General features: G+C 44.9%; 1 protein-coding gene across 4 annotated transcripts in view; it reads right to left on the bottom strand.

The window, feature by feature from the left end:
• ATG4A (autophagy related 4A cysteine peptidase) overlaps positions 1-21,589 on the bottom strand; it is a 70,268-nt gene that overhangs the window by 10,526 nt on the left and 38,153 nt on the right. The window contains exons 2-11 of one of the 4 annotated variants that reach the window (XM_059911606.1): positions 18,630-18,740; positions 15,455-15,526; positions 13,245-13,343; positions 10,756-10,857; positions 10,461-10,533; positions 7,713-7,792; positions 6,816-7,003; positions 6,616-6,694; positions 2,259-2,404; positions 731-787 (exon numbers count right to left, since the gene is read on the bottom strand). In XM_059911606.1, the coding sequence (XP_059767589.1) occupies positions 731-787; positions 2,259-2,404; positions 6,616-6,694; positions 6,816-7,003; positions 7,713-7,792; positions 10,461-10,533; positions 10,756-10,857; positions 13,245-13,305 (786 nt within the window). In that variant the 5' untranslated portion in view covers positions 13,306-13,343; positions 15,455-15,526; positions 18,630-18,740. Of the gene's footprint in view, positions 1-730; positions 788-2,258; positions 2,405-6,615; positions 6,695-6,815; positions 7,004-7,712; positions 7,793-10,460; positions 10,534-10,755; positions 10,858-13,244; positions 13,344-15,454; positions 15,527-18,629; positions 18,741-21,589 lie in introns of those variants that run through there. The other 3 variants (XM_059911607.1, XM_059911608.1, XM_059911609.1) reach the window with 3 other exon arrangements.

Here is a 21,589-nt window from a genome sequence, read left to right as displayed (position 1 = left end):
TTGCAGATAAGAGAACACGATGTCTCTTGCCACCCCATCCAGGGCTCTTTAAACTACTCCCTATGATCTCCCCTCATTCTTTCAATAAGCGTTGATCAATATCTTCCACATAATTGGCATGCGTTAGAAGCAAAGGATGAGGGAGGCAGATACAAAAGTTGTGAGCCAGCAAAATGATAAACACCCTTTGACATAAAATGCCAAAAAGAAAGAATAACTTGCTTTCGTATTTACACAGATTTCTGCAAACTGTTTGCTTTAAGTGGCAGTGTGCCTATATTTTACATAAATAAGACAGTTAATAGAAAGGCAAGCCCCTTAAACCATAATGGAACACATTAAACTGTAAATGGACACGAAACAAATAGAAAAGTAGTTTGGCTTCTTCAACCATCTCAGAGTAAGGAAGAATTTAGGCTGAGCTATATGAAATTGGCATTTTTAAGTTAAAATGGTAGAATATTAGTTGAATATTTCATTGACTCACGGGCTCAATGAGATGGAACATTCAGTAGTTAAAAATATCGCTCACCTGACACACTAAGCATATTGCAAACCAAAGTTTTTCTTTAGTTTCCCCAAAGTTATGTACAATTCCCCACATCCTAGTTTCTTTCTCTTGCGATAGTCATATCAGGCTGGATTTATGTTACTATGAAAAACCGTCTTGAAAAGGAATTATATTGAATAACACTTGTTTTTTAAGACTAAGAAAAACATACATCTTTACCTTCTGAACAAGGCTACACCAGCTATCAAAGTCTTTTTCTTCTTTGCAGAAAAATCCCTTGGGGGAAAGCAAAAGAAGACAACTTAGAACTGGTCAGGGGCACCCAGGCAGGCCCTTTGTATTGCAAGATGGAGCCGTTGGCCCAGAGTTGTGATGTAGGATGTGGGTCACTTCCTTTGGATGTGTCCTCCCAGCAACAAGGAGGAAGACTGTCTGAGCTTATCTCTCTCCTAGATCAGTGCCTCACCTGGACACACACATCTGCTCATTCATCTTCATATTTTCTCTCTCTCTCTGCCTCTTTCTTTTATTCTGTCCCTTTCCCTTTTACCCTGTCCCTTTCCCTTTTACCCTGTCCCTTTCCCTTTTACCTTGTCCCTTTCCCTCCCTGATCCTCTCCCTTCACACTGTGAGATATAGTAACTTGAAAACCAATCTCCAAAGCACAGGGTTAATTCCATTACATTCAGTGCACAAATATACCTACCTATAAAAAGCAATCCATTAAAACCAGCAAACAAAAGCCAAATAGTACTTTTAGCTAGAGGCATCACTTAACAAGGTGGCTTTGACCTTAAGGAAATTATCTTTTAGAATAAAGAGGTGGTGATGGGATGAATTGGGAGATTGGGATTGACATATATACACTAATATGTATAAAATGGATAACTAATGAGAAGCCACTGTATAAAAAATCAAATAAAATAAAATTTAAAAATTAAAAAAAAAAAAAGTCAGGGACTTCCCTGGCGGTAAAAAAAAGAAAAAAAAAAAAGAATAAAGAGAGCCAACAGCCTCCTTCCCCATCCTCAGAACCATCCTACAGCACTAAAAGAATGGTCCAAAACAAGAGGAGGACTCCGTCAGCTCTCCGTCACTGGCCCTCCGACAATCGGGTTAAACTGGTAGAGAGGATGCAGACAGGCCTCAGAACCACTGGCTACTTCCCAGGCAGCTGTCCCTTCCATGTGTGGACGGCAGTCATATTTCCAGCGGGGGAAAGCCTGCAGCTTCCTGGATTGTGTGCCCAGAGGAATGGACATTGTCCACCCCGGAGGTCTTGCCTCCTTATCCCTCCTTCCCTATGTCTCACCTTATTCCCGGTGCCTGGATGGCAATATTTAGAGGGCAAGGAGGAAAAGGGGGAAAGATGGTAACACTGATCATGACTAACATTTCTAGAATGCTTACAACATGCCAGGCACTGTGCTATGTGCCTTACACACAGTGTACTCATACAGCCATGCAAGGAAGGAACTACCGTTTTGCCCACTGGAGGGATGAGAAGGCCGAAGCTCAGAAAAGTTAAGGGACTCCCCCTAAGTCCATGGCTGGTAAGCGGCTTCGATCGTAACTCGGCTTCAGGGCCCATTCCTTCCCCACTACACCACACGACACTACCTCTCGTGGGGGTGGGGAGCGAACATTCTTTTGCCGCCCTACCTAGCAACCTGGATAACTTCCAGGGAGCCAAACTGTGATAGGGCAGCGTTGTGTCTCTTGGTCCACCCAACCTTCAGATACCCACCAATGCTACGGAAGGATCCAAGTTCAGGATGTTCATTCGCTGTGGAGGTTGCAGACAATGGAAAGTCTGGTCGTCAACTGTTCCGTTCTCCTCAGTGTCAACAAAGGTCTGGGTTGTGTGAGGGTCCAGGAAAATGAGCTCATCGCCTGTTTTGAATGAGACATGCTTAACCTTCGAAGAACCACCGGCCCTGGCCGCACTGCTGTCCTTGGGATGAGGCGCTCTGGTTGTCCTAACCCCTCCCTTGGTGACAATGAGAATGAGATGACAGAAAGCCAGAAGGAGGGTGCACATGCTTGAAGGAAGCCACCCGCACCCAAAGCCAATCATTCAATGCGAAGACTTGCCCTAGCATTTGTATCTCCTCAAAGTCCAAGTCCAAAAGCGGAAAGGCACAGGTTTGGGGAGAGGGGGGAGTGAGCGACCACAGATGACATGGCGGGCTCGGTGAGCAGCAGTAGCCCAGAGGTGGTAGGTGGAATCACCAGGCCATGAGTCCAGGTGCCATCAGGGAGCTTCCTGACCCTTCCAACACTGGAAAGCCTCTTGCTCTAGACCACTGGTTCTTAGACCTATGGTCAAAGAGCACATCTGGGAAGGAAAAAGGCCTTGGCCTCCAAAAGAAATGGGAATGCTGACTCTGCCACGGATGAGATACCAGGGAGCTGACTTCTGGTCTTGATTCGCTAGCAAGTTAGTCATTGTTAGCAAGTCAGTAATTCCTGTCAGAAAGCACTGCCTTGGTCACAGTAGTATCAGTACAGATACGCCTTGCTGGGAAAACTCACTTTGAGATTGGTCGACCATTACAAATTGGAGAAAAACACTGCTTCATTAAACTGAAAAAGTCTAGCCCAATAATGATCTGGGGGGAGTTTGGGATAATAAAATCTCTACTTTTATCTAACGTTCAAAGGGTTGAGAGTCTCTCTAATGCTCATCAGCAGCATACTGAGTAGGCTGACGTACCTAAGGGGTCACCCCAACCTCGCTGTCCAGGCCTGAGCACCATCTGGGCCTCTGTGTTCTAGACTGGGTTAAACAAGCAGAGAGAGAGATCTGCCTGAGGCAGGAGGATGGGGTGGGAAGGGACACCCCGAAGACGCTCTCTGGAATGGCATCCAGGATTCTTTTGGGTACATCTAAGTGCTTCTGTTGGCCAAGAGTGTTTCTGATGTCTGATGCCAAGTTTGACTTATCTCTGTCGCAGACCTAGGACAAACCACTTCACTCTGTCCTAATTTTCTTGCTTTTAAACTGGGGTCACTGGGTCTGTTCCAGTTACCTCACAGGGTATTATCAGAATGAGAAGACCTCACCTCTGTGAACTGCTTACAACACAGTACAAACGCAAGGTAGTCATAGATGTACCTTGCTGAGACTCAAAAGGATTTTCCTACAAATACATGTGTAAGAGCATATGGAAATCAATGCCCCCATATGGCTTGCTTTAGGAAAGTCAAGGTACATATTCCCCCAGACCACAGGCGGGTGAGACCAGTGATATCAAAAAAGCGTCAAGGCTCAATAAAGAGCAACAACCAGGTCGTTTAGAGGAAAGTCTACCTAAGACCATAGAAAGGGAAGGGGAGAAGGAAGCTGTGCACGAGAAAATGCGACTCCAAAGCAGGATCAGAACCGAGTGTCCTGCCAGTTTTGAGTTAAGGTGCTGGGAATAATAACAGTGCCCTCTCTGACTCTGGCCCTTTCCCATGGGTGTGTGTGTGTGTGTGTGTGTGTGTGTGTGTAGTGGAGCTTTGTGGGCTGCCCTATTTCTGAGAGTGCTTAAAAGAGATACAGTAAGAGATCAAAAAAGTCCTAGAAATGATATGGGGACCAAATCAAGGTCTCTAACGAGGCCCAAGAAGAAGTGGCAGGCAGGTCCACCATCTGCAGACACTGGGCTCATGCGACAGATCTCCAGGTGGCACCCTCCACCAAAGCGCAGGGGACAAACATTCTAAACGGAAAAAAATCTCCCAGCCAGTCTCTCACCCTGGCCATAGTCTTGTGCACCAGGAGCTTCTCCCAGCTTCCCACTGGGCAAGAGGGCACTCGGGAAGCAATGTGGTGTGGTGGGCAGGGACGGCCAAATTGGGATCGAATCTTGGCTTTGCTACTTTTGAGCTCAGTAACCTTGAGGAAACAACCCCTCTAAGTCTTCCGCTAGGCATAAATGGAAATAATGATCTCTACCTCACAGGGGTGTTGTGCTAACTCTATCAATCAATCTATCTATCTAAAGCTATACAACTCTATATAACTATCAATATTAATCTATGTCTCTCTATACATGTATATATGTTTTAATATATAATTATATATTATATAATATAAATATAAATTATATATTTATATATAATATAGGAAACAATATATTATAATGACAAGTAATATAAATATATATATTTTTATACATGGAGAGAGAGAGAGAAAGAGGGGGAGAGAGATTCAGAGAGAACCCTCTGCAGAGTCCCTTGTTCAGAAAATGGCAGTTCTCATCTGTCCTCTCCCTTCAGACATTCTGCCAATCCAGACTCTCCCCACCTGAGCCTAATACAGTAAGGGGGTAAGTCAGAAAATGGGGGTTGAGGGGAGTTTGGAGCCTCAAGTGAAGGTTAAACAAAGGATTTTTGGAAATTAACGGGCAAATGGGCACTATGTAAACCTCTGTCTTGGGAACTGAGGACTGCCCACATCTCTTTCAAAAGTAGTCCAACTCCACCAATGTCTCCCTGACCCAGTGGCCCCAGGAAACAGGAGGGCTATGCCAGCTTGGCAAACTCTCTCTGGGTAACTTGGGATAAAGGGGGCCAGGGTGCCCAGGATTCACTGAGATCCCTCCAAAATTATTTTCCAATGTTTCCACCTTTTCCTCAAGCATGGACAATAGGAAATAGATTTTTGCTACATTTTCTTTGACAGGAACCCAAAAGCTTAGAAACAGAGAACATCTAAATTTATAACACTCTAAACACTGGGGTTTGTACTTAGAAAAAGAAACGCCTCCACTTTCCAAATGTTCCATCAAGCTGTAGTTCTTAGGATCGACCAGTAGATGGCAGCATTCGAGAGAGCCCCAGCAGCTGTGGAGAAACCCTACCCTAAAGAGAGAAAGAGCGAGCAGAGGAAAGAGGCGCTGGGGTCAGGCTGGCTCTTTTTGCTGAGCGCTTTCCTGTGAGGTGACAACATGGTGAGCTGGGGGTCAGCCCTATCTTCCATAAAGGGAACTTGAGACTGAAAGAGCTGACACTCTTTTCCTGCTGGCACACGGCTAGCCAGTGGGAGACTGGCCACATACAGGGCTGGGTCTGTTTCCACCCCCGCCACCTCCATGAATCTCCGAGGAGGAGATGAGTGGGAAGGTGACCAAGTCCATCTCACTCAGCCCTCTGCACATCCCTCAGGCCATTCCCCACGCCTGCTCTGGCTCTCCCTTGCTCTCTAAGCTCATAGCTTCCTCGAAGCCCACTCCTGCGAGAGGTGTCCCGTATCCCACTTCCCTCACCGCATCACTCCCTTACTCTGCGGCGCTAAGCAGGTGCCTAGGCCCTTGGTACTCAAAGTGTGGCACCAGCAGCACCGGCACTACCTAGTTAGAAATGCAGGCTCTCAGGCCCCACCCCAGACCCACTGAACCCACATTATAATGGTCTCTCAAGGTGATTCATGTGCACATTAAAGTTTGAGAAGCACCGGGCTAGCTCCCCTCGTGTGCCAAGGGCCTTAAATGTCTCTGGTCACAGCTAGTGAGTAAGGTGGCCGGGTTTCCAGAGGCATCTACTGAGGCAGGTAATGCCGGGCTGCTCATCAGGATCCACATTAGGAGGTTAGTCGTTTTAAGGCTTAGCCTCCAGTCTCAGGAAAGGGATACCTCTGTCTTCACCTCCTCTTATTCCCACCAGAGTCAGGGCTCTGAACAATAAGCTAGCAGCCCAGGCTGCATGAGCCCGGGAAGCCAGAGGACGGCTCCTAGCCCGAACGCCCGAGCCCCAGTAAGAGGGGTATCGGCGAGGCCAGGGGAGCGAAACCTTGCCACCCTGGGCGCCACAGGAAAGAGAGACAGGTGCTGAAGCAACGCTATGACCTTGGGGCCGTCCAGTGGGAAAGCAGCCATGGAACCATCTTATCAAGAGGCAGTGAAGCAGAGGCACTGAAGTGGGGGGGATCTGCTCTCTGTCAGGCACAGGTAAACGTTACTCTCCAGGCCAGAGACAAGATGAGCTGGCCAGAGGCCACAGCATCTCCAGGCTAGGTGAGGGCCCCCTAAAACTGGAATTGCCTGGTCTCCCGTGCAGGCCTTCTGCCCACCCTCCCCTAGCCCATGATGACTTACTTGTGATTCCTCTTTTCTTACCTAAGAATCCTATGAAATAATAGGCGTTATTTGGTTTTCCTCCTAATGCCCCTAAAGACTGTGGCATCTTAAAACACTCCTGGAGGGAAAGAGAACGCAAGATTCTCAGCTCATCTGTGGACTGCTGCTCACGGATCTCCGTGCTCACATGGCGGTGGGATGGGCGGGCAGCAAGCGGCTTGGGGAAAGGTGCGACTTACTTTGAAGGCGTCGACATAGACGGGATTGATTTGGTTTATGCCCAGGCGGAGGGGCACAATGAGCAGCAAGGGTTTCCAGGCTGGAGAGCAGGCAGAGGGGCCCTTACTCTGGGTCGAAGCATTCAGAGACTCAGGGGGGCTCTCAGCAGCTGTTTCGGCACTCAAGGGGAGGGTGCGGCACATTTTTTCTAGAAACAGAAGACAAGAGAGCTGGGTAAATAAGGGGCATCCAGCCCTAGGAGATGTGCCAAGGGCAAAACTAAAGGAGACCTCACATGACAGCCACTGCCTGGAAGGCCCTCCCCCCTGCCAGCGGGGCCCGGCTGCCTCACCTCCTGCGGGAAGCCCAGGCCCCTCCTCCAGCCCTTACTTCTCCTCCTTCTGGCAACTGAACGCTCACTTACCTCTTGTCAGATATTATGGGCTCACTGGGAGAATCTCATTTCGCAACTAGCCTGCAAGGGCCTTGGAAACAGGGACCGTATCTGTGGGTCCCTCTAACCCCGTGGCGGGGAGCACAGGGGGGACCGCCACAGAAGACCTGTCAGTGGTTTAACTGATTACCCGCACTCGGGGAGACCTGCAGGGAAAGGGTCTGGTACCTCACTGAGGGGCAGCACAGATCCTCTAATTGTTTTCTCCCTTTCAGAAAGCTGAGAGGGAAGAGAAGAAGGGACACAGGGAATGAGTAACCGGAGCCCTGTGCCCCCGTCCTGCTAGATGGGCAGGCCAGAGAGCCGGGGGGCGGGGGAATGCGGGTGTGTGTGCATCTTCTTTCTCTTTTTCTCCCTCGCTTTCTGTCTTTCTCTCCCACCGCGCCCCACACACACATTCTGAATGGTGAGGAAGAACCTCATCACCCAGCCACCCGAGAAGGTAAACTGGCCCGGGACTCACTGATATCTTCAATAACCACGGTGTTATCCATTGAAACATAAACAGCCAAGGAATTCCATTCATCAAATAAAGCAAGTTTTCTGCAAAGCAACATACAATGAAGTCACAATTGGGGAAGGTGGACATCTCGGCAGGAAGCAGTACAACCTATGTACGCCCAGCGTTCCTGACGGTACCGAACACTGAGCCACAGAGAAGTTGGGATTCAGGTCAGGTCTGGCTCCCTTGACTGAGCTCTCTGGAACGTTCTATGTCCAGGGACCTTGAGAATGCCAGAGGCACTGTTTCCGCACCTCAAAAAGAAGGCCTGCTTTACAAAATGGAAAAGGCTGCCTTGCAAAAGGATGTTACTCCTACTGGGCGAAAGAGAGAGGTTACCAGTGCATCTTCTCCCAAGAGATTTTGTTTCCTTTTCTTAAATAAGAGACATTCTGACTTACTCCTTTTTCCAAAAAAAGAAAACTGTTATTAATATACACACATATATATATATATTTGTTTAGGAGCATACATAATACAAACAATAAGTTCTAGGGAAATCCAGGGAGGGGGGGAGAGAGAGAGAGAGGTGATCTCTTCTGTCCCTTCCCACATGCGGTAAGGATGCCGTCCCAGGAGACTTGGGCCGCAGATGGCTTCAGTGCCGGGCCTTGCTGGTCAACAGCTGAAGACAGAGCATGCTGAAGTGCATGACTTCAGAGGAGATTAGAAAGAGAACCCCTTTAAAAGAGAGATTATCTGATGTCTGAGTAAAGTACCTTGTCTATTTCTCCCTTATTTCCTTCTCCTCTTGCCAGTTTGAAGAAGACATGTTTACCCTGGCTACTCTGGAATTCTGCAGTAAAGCCCAGTCTCAATGGCCGACAAAACAAAACAAAACAAAACAAAAGACACATTCCCTCCCAAACCAAAGTAACTCCCAAGAAGAGGTTAATTACCATTATATATATATATTTTTAAATTTTATTTATTTATTTATTTATGGCTGTGTTGGGTCTTCGTTTCTGTGCGAGGGCTTTCTCCAGTTGTGGCAAGTGGGGGCCACTTTTCATCGCGGTGCGCGGGCCTCTCACTATCGCGGCCTCTCTTGCCGCGGAGCACAGGATCCAGACGCGCAGGCTCAGTAATTGTGGCTCACGGGCCCAGCTGCTCTGCGGCATGTGGGATCTTCCCAGACCAGGGCTCGAACCCGTGTCCCCTGCATTGGCAGGCAGACTCCCAACCACTGCGCCACCAGGGAAGCCCAATTACCATTATATTTTAATTTCATTTAATGTAGTATCTTTCCCCCAAAATAATAATGACGACATCATCATCATCATCTACTGTTGTTAAAAACAATCACGATGACTCAGAACCCACTTAAATTCTTTAAAAATGTATGTTTCCATTTGCTTGTTGTTGGGAAGCTCAAAATTTAGAAGAAAGAAGCAAATTCTGAAGGATGTCATTTATAAACCAACCATATCAAGCTAGGTTTTGGGCTCGGCACAGCCATTCTAATCTTCTACACTTTCTGCCCTGGGTTCCTACAGTGGTTCCCGAAATACCACCAGGTCCTCACTCAGCAGGTCAACACTGCCCCCAAAACCACTACGGACCAAGGTAAGAAAGTGGTCTCAGAGAGGCTGCCCTGTTAGCAAAGAGTAATGCAAAGATACAGGTTTCACTTGGGTCCCCAGGAAGTCCAGACTACTCCCCTCAAAAGCACATTTACAAAGCATTCCAGTTCATTGAAGGTTGGCTAATAATTGAAACAGTGCCCCATCTGTATTTTGCATGGAGCAGGTCCCATCATCACACGCCAGAGAGCCCAGGAATTGAAGTAGCTACCAAAGGAGGCTAGACAGTTTCAATTTTCTGATGCCTAAATCCAGCCCCAGATTCTATCTGCCATTTTCATTCATTCATCCATCAAGTATTTACTGAGCACTTACATGTGCCAGGCAGTTTCATGTGCTAATATTACAGGAGTGAACGAGGCAAATACAATCTCTGCCCTCATGGAGTTCCCATTTGGTGATAGGTTGTCAGAAAGGAGAGTGACAATAGGTGAGATGGCCTGCAGGTGTAGGTGCTGACGCCACTCACCCCATTCATTTCCAAAGCACTGGTCCTGGCCTCTCCATGTCGCCTCTTGCTGTGGGAGGTGAATTCTGAGACTTAACAGGACAATTGCGAAAGTACCATGCTGGGGTACCTTGAGTCTCCTAAGAGATGACAAACTGATTCTAAGGCTCCCTTGGGGTTTGTCTCCTCCAATAGGTGGTGAGGTCCTTGAAGCAAGAACTACACCTAGTTTATTTCTGTGCACTCAGTACTTAGGGCAAGAGAGGCACCCAGTAAATGTTGAATGAATCAGTGAAGAATTTTTTTTTTTATACCATACACGGTGGGAGTCTGTGTCTTGCCTAGGCTGGCTCAGGCTTCCCCGCTTAGTGCAAACCCTTTGGCTTCAAAGTGACCCTCAGGCTGATGGCTGAGCACGTGAGCACCAATCTACAAGTGGGATACGGAATGAGTCCTGAGGGGCCTCCCCATAGACTGGTACCAATGACTATAACTGTGATTTACCAAGACAGTTGCCCACACACATTACACATTTCAAAGAACTATCTGAGCAAAATGGTACAGATGTTTGGTGGCTTAGTGGGATGGCAGGAACAGCTGGGTTGATGGGATGTTGAGTTGGTGGAGGGAGGCATAGGAGACGGTAGAGTAAGGCGCATGCCAGACTCTTTTACTTACTTTAACACCTGTGCAACTGTATTTGGTCCAAACCATTCGCCAATTGATTTCCCTTCTCCTACACCCATCTGTGCTGTTTTTATGTGGAAAAATAATAAACAGGTTAGCAAACCACAAACTCCTAATTTTTTGCATAAATAAGTAGATGGGACGACTTAGTAGAGCCACATACAAAGCAGGGGACAAGAAAAGCAAGTACGGGCAATGTAAGCTGAATTTCACATACAGTTTTCCTTTCCTCTTAATTGAACTACAGAACAGAGAGACAGCCTTTAAACTACTCATGTGACCTTACCCATTTGATGGATAGAGTAGCAACAGTCTTTTCTATCTAGGAAGCACTGTAGGATTCGTTGGTATTCTTTGGGTTGTTCTTTCTGTTTCTCCCAGTTCCAGTCTTTTTAGGAAAAAGAAAAAATGAGTTAAAATCATTTTTATAACCGTTTGTTATCTCTGCACTCTTACTGTGACTACGAGGTTAGAAGGAAAACAAAGGAGTTACATGTAGAAGGTGGGAGCGATCAGGTCAGAACATTCCTAAGTATCTTTAATGTTGATGACCAAGACATCTGGAAGCTGATTTCTTTCAAAGGCTCAGTGGGTATAAAGTAAAAGCAAAACAAGAAGTTGACCAAGGAATTGACTTAGCCCATGAGCTTGAGTTGGATAAATGTTACATGAAGACAGTGTCACAAGGCCTTTCTGGTCAGCTACTCAGTGAACAGGAGGTCACCACAAAACCTGGCAGTATATCCGTGTCTCACCCAGACGCTGTTATGTCTCATGTCCACACAGACAGCAACGGCTTTGGTCCGTATATTTTGGCAGCATTGCCAACAGAGTCTCATGGGGGGAAGTGCTCTTCTGACACACACCTATTCCCAGGGGAATATACACAATTTGCAACTAAGGAAGCTTTTTTTAAAAATGCATGCTGCCATTTTTACACAACCTTTTAAAAAGGCCACAGTGAGTTTTGGAAAAACAAACACCTTTGTTATCAGGTGTTCCAGGTTTCCTTATGACCAAAACTAAAATAGTTACATCTGTGGGGATCCCGTCTGTGCCTCAGGCACAGCCCCCCCAAATCCTACAGGGCCTGCTTATCGCTTACTGAGGACAACTGCAAAAACTCTCGTCGTCACTGCTGTGGACAGGACACACTATTCCCCTTCCCTCAGCTCTAGGAACTCTGCCTAATGGGACAGATTTCTGAGACTTAGTTTGCTTCCAAGACAGAAATTTCTCTCCTGAGGTTTTAGAGAGCATTTGAATTCACAACTGAAATCTACTTGAAGCCAAAGGCCACTATCTCCAGAGTCTTTAGTTCTCTTTGCTTCTAGTATTTCTGAAACCAAAGTTTTAAACTTCGTATCCAGCAGTCTTCAAAGGGTGAACAGCACCCAACTGTTTTTCATCAGCTACCAAACTGTCCAAGTCTGGGGGAAATCCTGATTAGCCGGCTGCTAAGTACCACTAAATATTTACTGATGACGGTGATAAGTGAACACCCCACCTCAACTGTAAAATAACCGAATAGGAAACACTCCAAAATACTTCTTTATAAAATTACATCTTCTCATTCGTCTTAGCTACAAGATCTATTTCCACACTCTTCCTGCTACTTGCTTTTATATTAAGACAATTGAGATTGCTGACTGTGGGGTTTTCTCCCCCCAGTTTGCTTTCCACAAAATTCACTTCCAGAAGAATCATCTTGAAGTGTTTCATAAATGAGAAAGTTACACAGGAAGAACGATCTGCTCCAAGAAGTATGTGTACAGTAGAGAAATCACTGGACAAGGAGTCAGAAGACCTGCATTCTATTCCCAAATCGATGCCTTCTTGCTGTTTGACCCAGGGCAAATCACCTTACTTCCTGAGCCTCAGTTTCCTCATCTGTAAAACAGAAATTATGATACTACCCAGGGAACACAGGCACAGAACATGCTAAACCCTGAAAAGAAGGCACGAAGCCCTAAACCCTCCCCAGCCCCTTCCCCAGTCTTCTCTGGGAACCGCAGGAGGATGTGTGAGGTTGCGTAGTCCCGGACAGGGAGCGACGTTTCTGTACCTCTGAATCTCAAGGAGGAACAGCCGATGAGTTTGGCAGCCCAATCTCATCCAAGGTGTTCTTTCACTCCCTCATCCCCAAGGCAAACCAGACTTTCACCCAAGTGCCTGAACTGGCATCTACCCAAGGTCAGCCTACAGATGCCGACAGGGAAGCACACGCATGTCTTAAGAAAGCAAGACTCGAGAGTTCCAACAGTGATTACTGGAAGGTTCTTAATGAAGCAGCCTCCTAAGGAAGCTAATTTAAGGATTTCTTCATCATCGAATGGACATCATCAGTGAACCCAAACCAAAATAGCTCCCTCATTAGGCACTTCCTTTAGGTCACTGACATCCTTCACTAGGCAGATATTTTAAATGAGGTCAAAAAACCGACTTACCACCACACCCTTCTTCCTGCTCCCTTTGTTATCTGACCTGTTTAAGGACTCACGCGAACAATAGTGAAGATGGAAACTCTAAATGATACACCTGCCTCAACGTTCATCTGTCCCAGGAAAATAAGTCTCCGGCTTGGTGAGTCACAAGGAAATGCCGGCTGTTTCCTTCTCACGAGAGGTTTTGCCAACTTGTCAGCCCCACTACTTGGACTGGCAGAGAGCACTTCAGGACCTGCAGCTCTGTCCCTTCGGCACCAGTGCTAAACTACCAGCGGCGAGTGCGACTGCAGAGGTCTCCGAGGCAGTTTCCAGAACAAATTTAACTCACCCCTGCCCAAGTGTCTGCAGATAAGGGCTTGAGCCAGCATCATCTGTCCACAGCGTAGCATACATCCCCAGCCGGCGTCTGACGAAGGGCCCGTTCCCCCTGTTGGCAAAATGGATGGGAATGAATATGAGTTCCTTGAACTGCCCTTTCCCGAAACATCAGCATATTTGGGAATCATACAAGACAGACAGGCACACATACTTGGAATAGAGAGGCAAGAGATATAGCCAGACATCAAACAGGGTTTGTTACAGGGTGGAACTTGCAACGATAATGCTGAGTTAACCAAAACAGGTTCTATGGCCAAAGGAAAACAAACAAATGAACAAAACCTGCCCCTTATGTTTTCTGCCTAGAGACATCCAGGTATGCGTGCAGTTTTGGTACATGACCACCATGTATGACTACCAACACTTAGTCCATGCCGTGTCGTCAATCTGCTTGACCGAACCTGAATTTTCACAACTCACTTCTCGGGGAGGGCAATCTTACCTTAGTTAAGGAGTAAATGCTACCAAACTTGATTATCAAAATGGTCAAGAAAATATGGAAGGCTCTTGACTGTTCTAAATATACATTATGAAGGTCTGAACAGTAAGAAGGAGAATGTAAAATAGAGGAAAGAGTCCTAGATTAGGCATCAGAAGACCAGTCTCTAGTTACCTAATCCAAGTCTCATCTGTAGACTGGGGATAATAGCACATGCCTTGCCTACTGTTAGTGGATATTGTAAGAATTAAAAGAGAGAGTATAAAAGTGTTCTACAACCCACTCAGGATGATGTAAATCTTTGGTGTTATGAGTATGGTCATAATTAAAAATACCACTAATAAATTAGAAATGTACTACCTTTTTAAAAGGCACAAAGCCAGTTAATAAGACAACGGGTTCCATTTTAAGAACACTTGATGTAACAAAAATCCCATAAACGTGGCCAGGGTGAGCTCAATATCCTTTTTCAAGGTACCAGTGAAATGAGATAACTTGGATGGCGGAGGAGACATTCTGCTTTCACTGCTTCATTTCCCAACATGGAAGTGGAAAAGTATGCTATAAGCATGGTCTCACAAGACTAACTGTAAAGGGGGTCATCAACCACGTAAGACAAGTGGGCCAAGGTGGCCGCTCCTTTCCTTTTGTTGTGGGGACTGAAGGAGAGTTGCTACAGCAAGATGGGGAAGGTTGAGCCAATTTGTGAGCTGGAAGGGGAGTCCTTTGGCTCTTGCTAATGGTGGGATTATGGGCCAGATTAGTATGGAAAAGATGCAAGGAAGCCCACATAAAAAAAAGATCATCTCTTCCAAAACACTGTCAGAATTGAACTGCAAATGTTTTCAAATCTTGCAAAGATCTCTTCACCCAGAAAAATAGTTTAACAGTTTAGAATCACTGGGTACTAAAGATTGTTCTTTTGTGTATTTTGCTCAGGTACTTCCTGTGGAGAGCAAAAAAAAACTGTCTGTGTGAACTTCACTCTTGGCACTTATCAGAAAGGTTGATTTCACTCCAGTTACTAGGTCCAGTCCTGGACCAAAATCAGTCAGACAGGTTTCCTCTTAGGAGAATAGCTTCCACCATTTGAGTTTGGTGATCCTTTCCTACAGTACCACAAGACTAGGAAGAGGTCACCCTACTTGCAAACATTTCACAAATTTTCTCTGGAGGGATCCTATTCACTTAGCTCATTGAACTGTCCTTTTTTCTAGACAGCAGCTGGTACTTTTAACTGACTAGAATTAGTTCCAAGCAAGTCCATTATAATTCATCTCCCAGTGGCAAGATGTTTTCATCTCACAGGGAAAAAAAAAAGCAAAGGAATTATTTTCTTTCCTTCAAGGTACAGCCATCTTTAATAATCAAATAGCTCCACAAAGCAGTGGATTATAATTTAATAGATACTGTCCAAATTAAAAGTTTGACTTTTTCCTTGCTCTTAGAATTAAAACAAGTAACACTTCTAAGTGCTTGAACACCTGGAGGTGGGTGGGCTCAAAAATATACTGGCATTACACATTAACACCATGGAACCATACATGATGAGGCATGTCGGCAATGAAATTTCTGGATGAAGCATAAGACTTAACTACTCCCCCAAATTAAATTCTTCGCCATAGTGAGCTGTTAGTTCTGAGGTTTCCATGATGTCACTGATAACCTCAGGAAAGCTATCTACAAAGAAGAAAGCACAGTATAATAAATGATATACCTACCAATTGGTGAAAATTTCCTTCTGTATGTAAACCATAGACGAGCACTTATATCAGACAACAGCTTAGATTTTTCTGTAATTAAATGTGAAATTAAAATTAAATCATTGTATCCCATCTGAAGATATCTGCCTTTGATTTCTGAGCCAGCAGCAAACTCAATTTCAAATAACCAGTCAATTCCATTGTTATGAGGCTAAGGGAAATTCATAGGAAACCCAATCTCATTTTAGCCAAATAATTTCAGCATTTCCTCCCACCTATGTTTTGACCAGAGCTACTGGCTAGTACAATGATGCTGAGTGGTTCCTGCCTCCTTCTCACTGAGAGCCAAAGCCCCAACAGGTACTTAACACTGGGGTCACATGGCCAAAAGACAAGGACTTGGAAAAGCGAGGATCCTGGATAACCTGCTAACAAGGCAATCAGCCCCTGCCTGAATGATGATGGTTGGTTGGATCTCTTATCAGCATCCACTGTCTGTTATCTAAAAATAGGGATGGGTCGTGTGTGTGTGTGTGTGTGTATGTGGGGGGGTACACACAAATGTTTAACTAAGAAGGAGATGTCCCTGCTAAGCAAATTAAGTGTATAAGAAATTTATCAATACTACCTACTGCAACTGGCATTTGTAATCTAAATGGATGTATAACATCACAAATGCTTTTGTATATTTTTTTCCAAAGCATGCTTTCTTGTATTTTATGGCATAAATTTACTTCGATGGCCACAAATCTGGTATCCACGTGTCATCTGTACTTAGATGTGGTTCTGTCTTTCTTAGTCTTCTCTCTCCCCCTTCTCAACAACACATCTATATTTGTATTCTATAGAGAACTTATAGCCATTGCACTTTAAAAGAAGAAAAGGAAGTTCAATTTTAGCCAATAGTCTCTATTTTTTCTCCCGCCTTTCCTTTGAACAAATCAGAAAGTTGAGCTGTCTGGATTTTCCTTCCCCTTCATGTTGCCGGTGCCTAGCACATTATGGGAAGCAGACGTAAAATGGTTAAGAGTAAGACTTCTGGAGCCATATTCTGCCTGGGTTTGAACCCTGACTCTACTACTTACCAACTGTGTGGGCTTGTCACTTAACCTCTCTAAGCTTCAGTTTCCTCATCTGTAAAATGGGGAGAATGATCGTACCTACTTCATAGACTTATGAGTATTCAACAAGATAATACTACATGGAAAGTAGTAGCTTACATGGTACAGTATGCACTAAGCCTGAGGTAAATGTTAGCTGTTATTATATTCCCTCCTATCAAATGCTCACGCCACTCACTCCTTCCTCTGATATTCTCTACGTCTTCCAGCTTGCCTATATGCTAGAAAGTCTGGGGAAAAGTTGTATAGGCATTTTAACAATAATTTCACCTTGAAAGGCCTTTTCCAGCCTAACGTTTGAAAATGGGCATATCTGAGGACATGGAAGCAACCTAAGTGTCCATCGACAGATGAAATGGATAAAGAAGATGTGGCACATATATACAACGGAATATTACTCAGCCATAAAAAGAAACGAAATTGAGTTATCTGTAGCAAGGTGGATGGACCTAGAGACTGTCATACAGAGTGAAGTAACTCAGAAGGAGAAAAACAAATACCATATGCTAACACATATATATGGAATCTAAAAAAAAAAAATGGTTCTGAAGAACCTAGGGGCAGGACAGGAATAAAGACGCAGACGTAGAGAATGGACTTGAGGACACTGGGAGGGGGAAGGGTAAGCTGGGACGAAGTGAGAGAGTGGCATGGACATATATACACTACCAAATGTAAAATAGATAGCTAGTGGGAAGCAGCCGCATGGCACAGGGAGATCAGCTCGGTGCTTTGTGACCACCTAGAGGGGTGGGATAGGGAGGGTGGGAGGGAGACGCAAGAGGGAAGAGATATGGGGATGTATGTATACGTATAGCTGATTCACTTTGTTATAAAGCAGAAACTAACACACCATTGTAAAGCAATTATACTCCAATAAAGATGTTAAAAAAAAGAAAATGGGCATATTTGGCAACTTGGGGATCCCTGTTGTCATGGAATGCTGAACTAGAAGAGATCATCTCCAGTCCCCCTCCAGTTAATTACTGGTGAAAGGAGTTAAGATCTGGAAAGAGAAAGTGAATTATCCAAGGTAGAAGAGCCTGAATACAAAAGGTCTCCTAATCGCTAGCGCTAGGTGCTCTCTACTATTCAGGATTCTCCAATCAAAAGGATGAAGCCAGACTCAGATGGAGTTAAGAGATGTTAACTTCCTCTCCCGCCGTTTTTTTTTTAAATTTTTAAATTTTTTGGCCATGCCGCGTGGCACGTGGGATCCTAGTCCCCCAGTCAGGGATCGAACCCACGCCCCCTGCATTGGCAGCGCAGAGTCTTAACCACTGCGCCGCCAGGGGAGTCCCCCCTCCTGCGTTTTGGTCAGCTTCTTCCTGTCCCTCCCTCCATGCTAGGGCCTCCAAAGAGGATCTCTCCTCAGACACAAAAATCAGAGCTGCCTCTCTCCAAGTTCAGGCTTTATCTATGTGCTGGGTTGTTAGCAGTTTCAGGTGAAAAGGTCTTTCCCAATCTATAAGAGCGTAAGGGTAAGGAAGAAAAATCCAAGCCTCCTTTCCATCTAGCTGCAGTGGGTAAAAGTTCTGTACAAAATCAGAATAAACTGAGACAGTGCTGCAGTCAGCAAAAGCTCTAAAACTGTAAGGCTTCTCAGTGTCTGATATTGTTTCTGACAGCCATGGGCTGTTTAGAAGTCCCCTGGGTGGCAGTGTTTTTCATCTAGATAGAAAAGGACATGAGAGGAATGAGAAGTTTGTAGCCCAGTCATCAAAGACTAGATACCGGTTAGTGATACCAGGAGCAGGTCCATGTTTTTTGAAACCCGAGGCTTATAGAATCTGGGGGTTCTCCTTTAAGGAAAAGAACAAAAATATATGACTTTTTCAAATCGTACAAATACCAATGACCATGTGAACACACTGCTAGGGGCCCCTCAGGGCCTTAGAAGGGACCTTGCATGCAAGCAAGGGGCCCGAGGCTTAAACTCCTCTGGTTGTCAGGTAAATCCGCCTAGGAGTAGCATTAACCCTTATCAACCCAAGGAGGAAAACAGGATAGGACCTTAACCTTGGGCACCCACCTCATCTGGGTTCTCACAGACCAATGCTACCAAACCTTACCGGTTTTAAGAAGATGCTGTTTCCCCAAGATCCATACCAGCTCATCTGTATCTGGAAATTCTTCTAGGTAGTCAGCGAAAATAGTAATCTGGTTTTCATACTTGGATAAAACTAAAAGAAAAAGAAAGAAACTTAGGCAAAATTTAATACAGAGGGCTTGCTTCCGTGGTTTACTGATTATTACCTTTGTCCTGAAGGTAAAAGGTCGCTGGCTAGAATTGAATGGAAGCAAATCCTTTTGCTTGAGGAACAAAGACACTCACAAGGCCTGAAAATCCTTTAGTAGAGGGATTTCCTCTTGACCACCTATTTTGACCTTTCCTTTCTCATGGTCCCATTTGGCACCATCTCTGAATAATTTTTTGGTCACAGCTATGTCAAACCTTTTTTTTTTTTTCCAATGGGGCTTTCTTTGTAAATAGTCACTTTCCAGCTTCTCCTAGTGTGACTGTAGCAGGTGGCGCAATCATACCTGCATACCTAACCCCTGTCCACATCACAGGGAATATTGTGAGGTTTCTAGCGGCCAGTGGCTTAGAAGGGGGTTATGATAAGCCTGAAAGACTATACAACTGTGAAAACGTAATATTTTAGCTGGAAGACCAGATGTTTTAACAGTACTTTCATTTACCATTTTATTCACTTATAACTTCTGCAAAGAAGAATCTTGAAGCTGCCGATAAATATAACTTGTTCTTGGGATTCACAAGTGACTCTCTCTCAAGAGAAAGCAACCGAACAAAATACAATTAAATCTCATAAGTTCACAGGCCACAGTCTTAGAACTTATGGCCATGTAATGCGAGATATGTTAATATCCACTTTTGTACCACCTGTGGAGAAAGGTTCTGCTAAAAGAGTCGAGACTGATTTATGAAGGGGTCTTATTGCAAAAGTTCCCTTTAAGTAATTTTCTGAGAGAAAGAATATTGTAGGTATTGTAGGTAAATAAGTTTCCAAGCCAGCCCACAAAAATCTATCTTAACCTGTAATCAGAAAAATCAAATTGCTAGTATATTTCGTAGTTTATGGTGTTATTTCACTGACAAATCATATTTCAAGTTCAAAGCTGAGACAACCCAACACACACCTTCTCTTCTCAGCTCTTGGAGGTTCCCAGCCCCTATGGGGAGGGGAGCTCAGACAGAGTAGGGGCCATTTTGTGCAGATACAAGTAGCTGCAGGGACTCTCCCAGACCAGTCCCTAAGAGCGCCAGGGGAATAGTTTCCTATAAAAAATGGCATTGTGGGATGTGTTTAAGCTCACTTGAAAGGACAAATTGCTTTCTTTTGGCTTTGTTTTCTAAGGCATGCTGTTTTCACAGAAATAAATGTTCTTAAGTATAAATGAGTCTTATCTGATCATGAAAACAGGTTACGTGGTTGAAGGCTGATGTTATACTTTGTATAATTTGTATAAATTGAAGTTATAATTTGTTTGAAGTTAAAATTTTAGAAACACAGCTACCCAGGGATACTGCCTTTCTTGAAACACATTACAGAAGTCCAGTCTTTCAGGGATTTAGGTAGCCTTTCTCCTCAAGATGTTTTAATCATTAGGGTTACAGCCTTGGCAGTATTTCAAACCTAAAGAAGTTAGAAATGAGACAGCCATTTCATTCCCCAGTGAAAACTCATCACTGCCAAATCTGCCAGGGAGCTTGTGCCGTCTTAGCCTTTCTGCCGCTGGCCTCAGCCCCTGGCCCATGCCCAGGAAACAGCAGGCTAAAAATGATCATCCAGGTCAGGCCATCCCCAGGAGGTGTTGGACTGAGGTGGCATAAATCACACTGTGTACCTCCCCACCCTACTCTCCACCCCTCACAGGCAAGAGAAATCAGCTTAAAACGAACATCCAGTGTAGCATAGAAAAGAGAAAAAAGAAGTCAGGAAATAAGTAGCTTGAGAGGAGTGTGGGAAAGGGGCAACCTCTCTGGCATTCCCCTGGTAGGGATGAGGAAGGGTGGCATTGGATGAATGTACAGCATGTATGCATATAAGCCTTGGGTCTTTTTTTAGTACTGGCTGAAAAAGAAAAACATTTTTCTATCGCCAACCTTGTTTCAGTGAGTCATTGCCCAGCTATCTGGTCAAATTAGTACAGCCCCTTAAAGCCTGTGAGAACTGCACTGCTTCATCTGAGATGGCTCTGACCAAAATGGTAGCCAAAGAATTTTCCTCTTGCTCTTCCACACCACCCCCAAGGCCAGCAAAAAGGGCATTGCAGTCTCTATTCTTCCTGATTCTCCTCTTAGAAAATAGACTCCCAGAATGCAGTGTGTCAGGCCATAGCCAGCCTGAGTTGAAAGCTACATGGATGAAACAAATGAAAGCCAGAACAGAAGATGAGATTAACGGAAGCAAAGAGCAGTAACACGGGGAGAGTATATAAATGGGAGTCTGGGGAGGAGAGGGGAATTGGTCTTCCACAAGAAGACCTCCAAAAGATGAAGAAGCCAGCTGGGATGTGGTTGAGGTGCAGAAGTGAAATGGCATTTCCAAACAAATCACTTCTCACTAATGGCAATCCTTTTGAAAAAAATTTTCAAAAACTACTTTTGTCTTGCCTTAAAATTAACAAACAAGACATCAGCCCCATATGAGTTCCTTGCCCTTTCAGCCTGTTTAAAGACATAGAACTGTACAGGCAGAGCTACAAATACTGCAGCTTGGTGGACCAAGAATTAGCTTCTACAAGGTCCGATGGACAACAGGCTTCACTCTGTTCCATTCTACTTTAATAATTATTGCACCAAAGTCTCTGCTGGGTTAGCTTAGTAGTCAACTAATAATTGATAAAAAGGTTTCCATAAACTCCTGGAACCAAAAAGTCTCCCAGTCTTGGCCAAGTGGCTCTGTGTACATGTTGGGGCATGCCTTCAACAGTCAGCCAGGCAGTTGATTAACTCTGCCTTAGTTTTCCCTTTCTGCTTGTACAGAGCTCGAGGTTAGCCAGAGTG

This window comes from Balaenoptera ricei, chromosome X, assembly GCF_028023285.1.
Source record: "Balaenoptera ricei isolate mBalRic1 chromosome X, mBalRic1.hap2, whole genome shotgun sequence".
In the NCBI taxonomy this organism is placed as follows: Eukaryota; Metazoa; Chordata; class Mammalia; order Artiodactyla; family Balaenopteridae; genus Balaenoptera; species Balaenoptera ricei.
The sequence above is the reverse complement of the archived record's forward strand: the minus strand, read 5'-3'. Positions and strand labels throughout refer to the sequence as shown.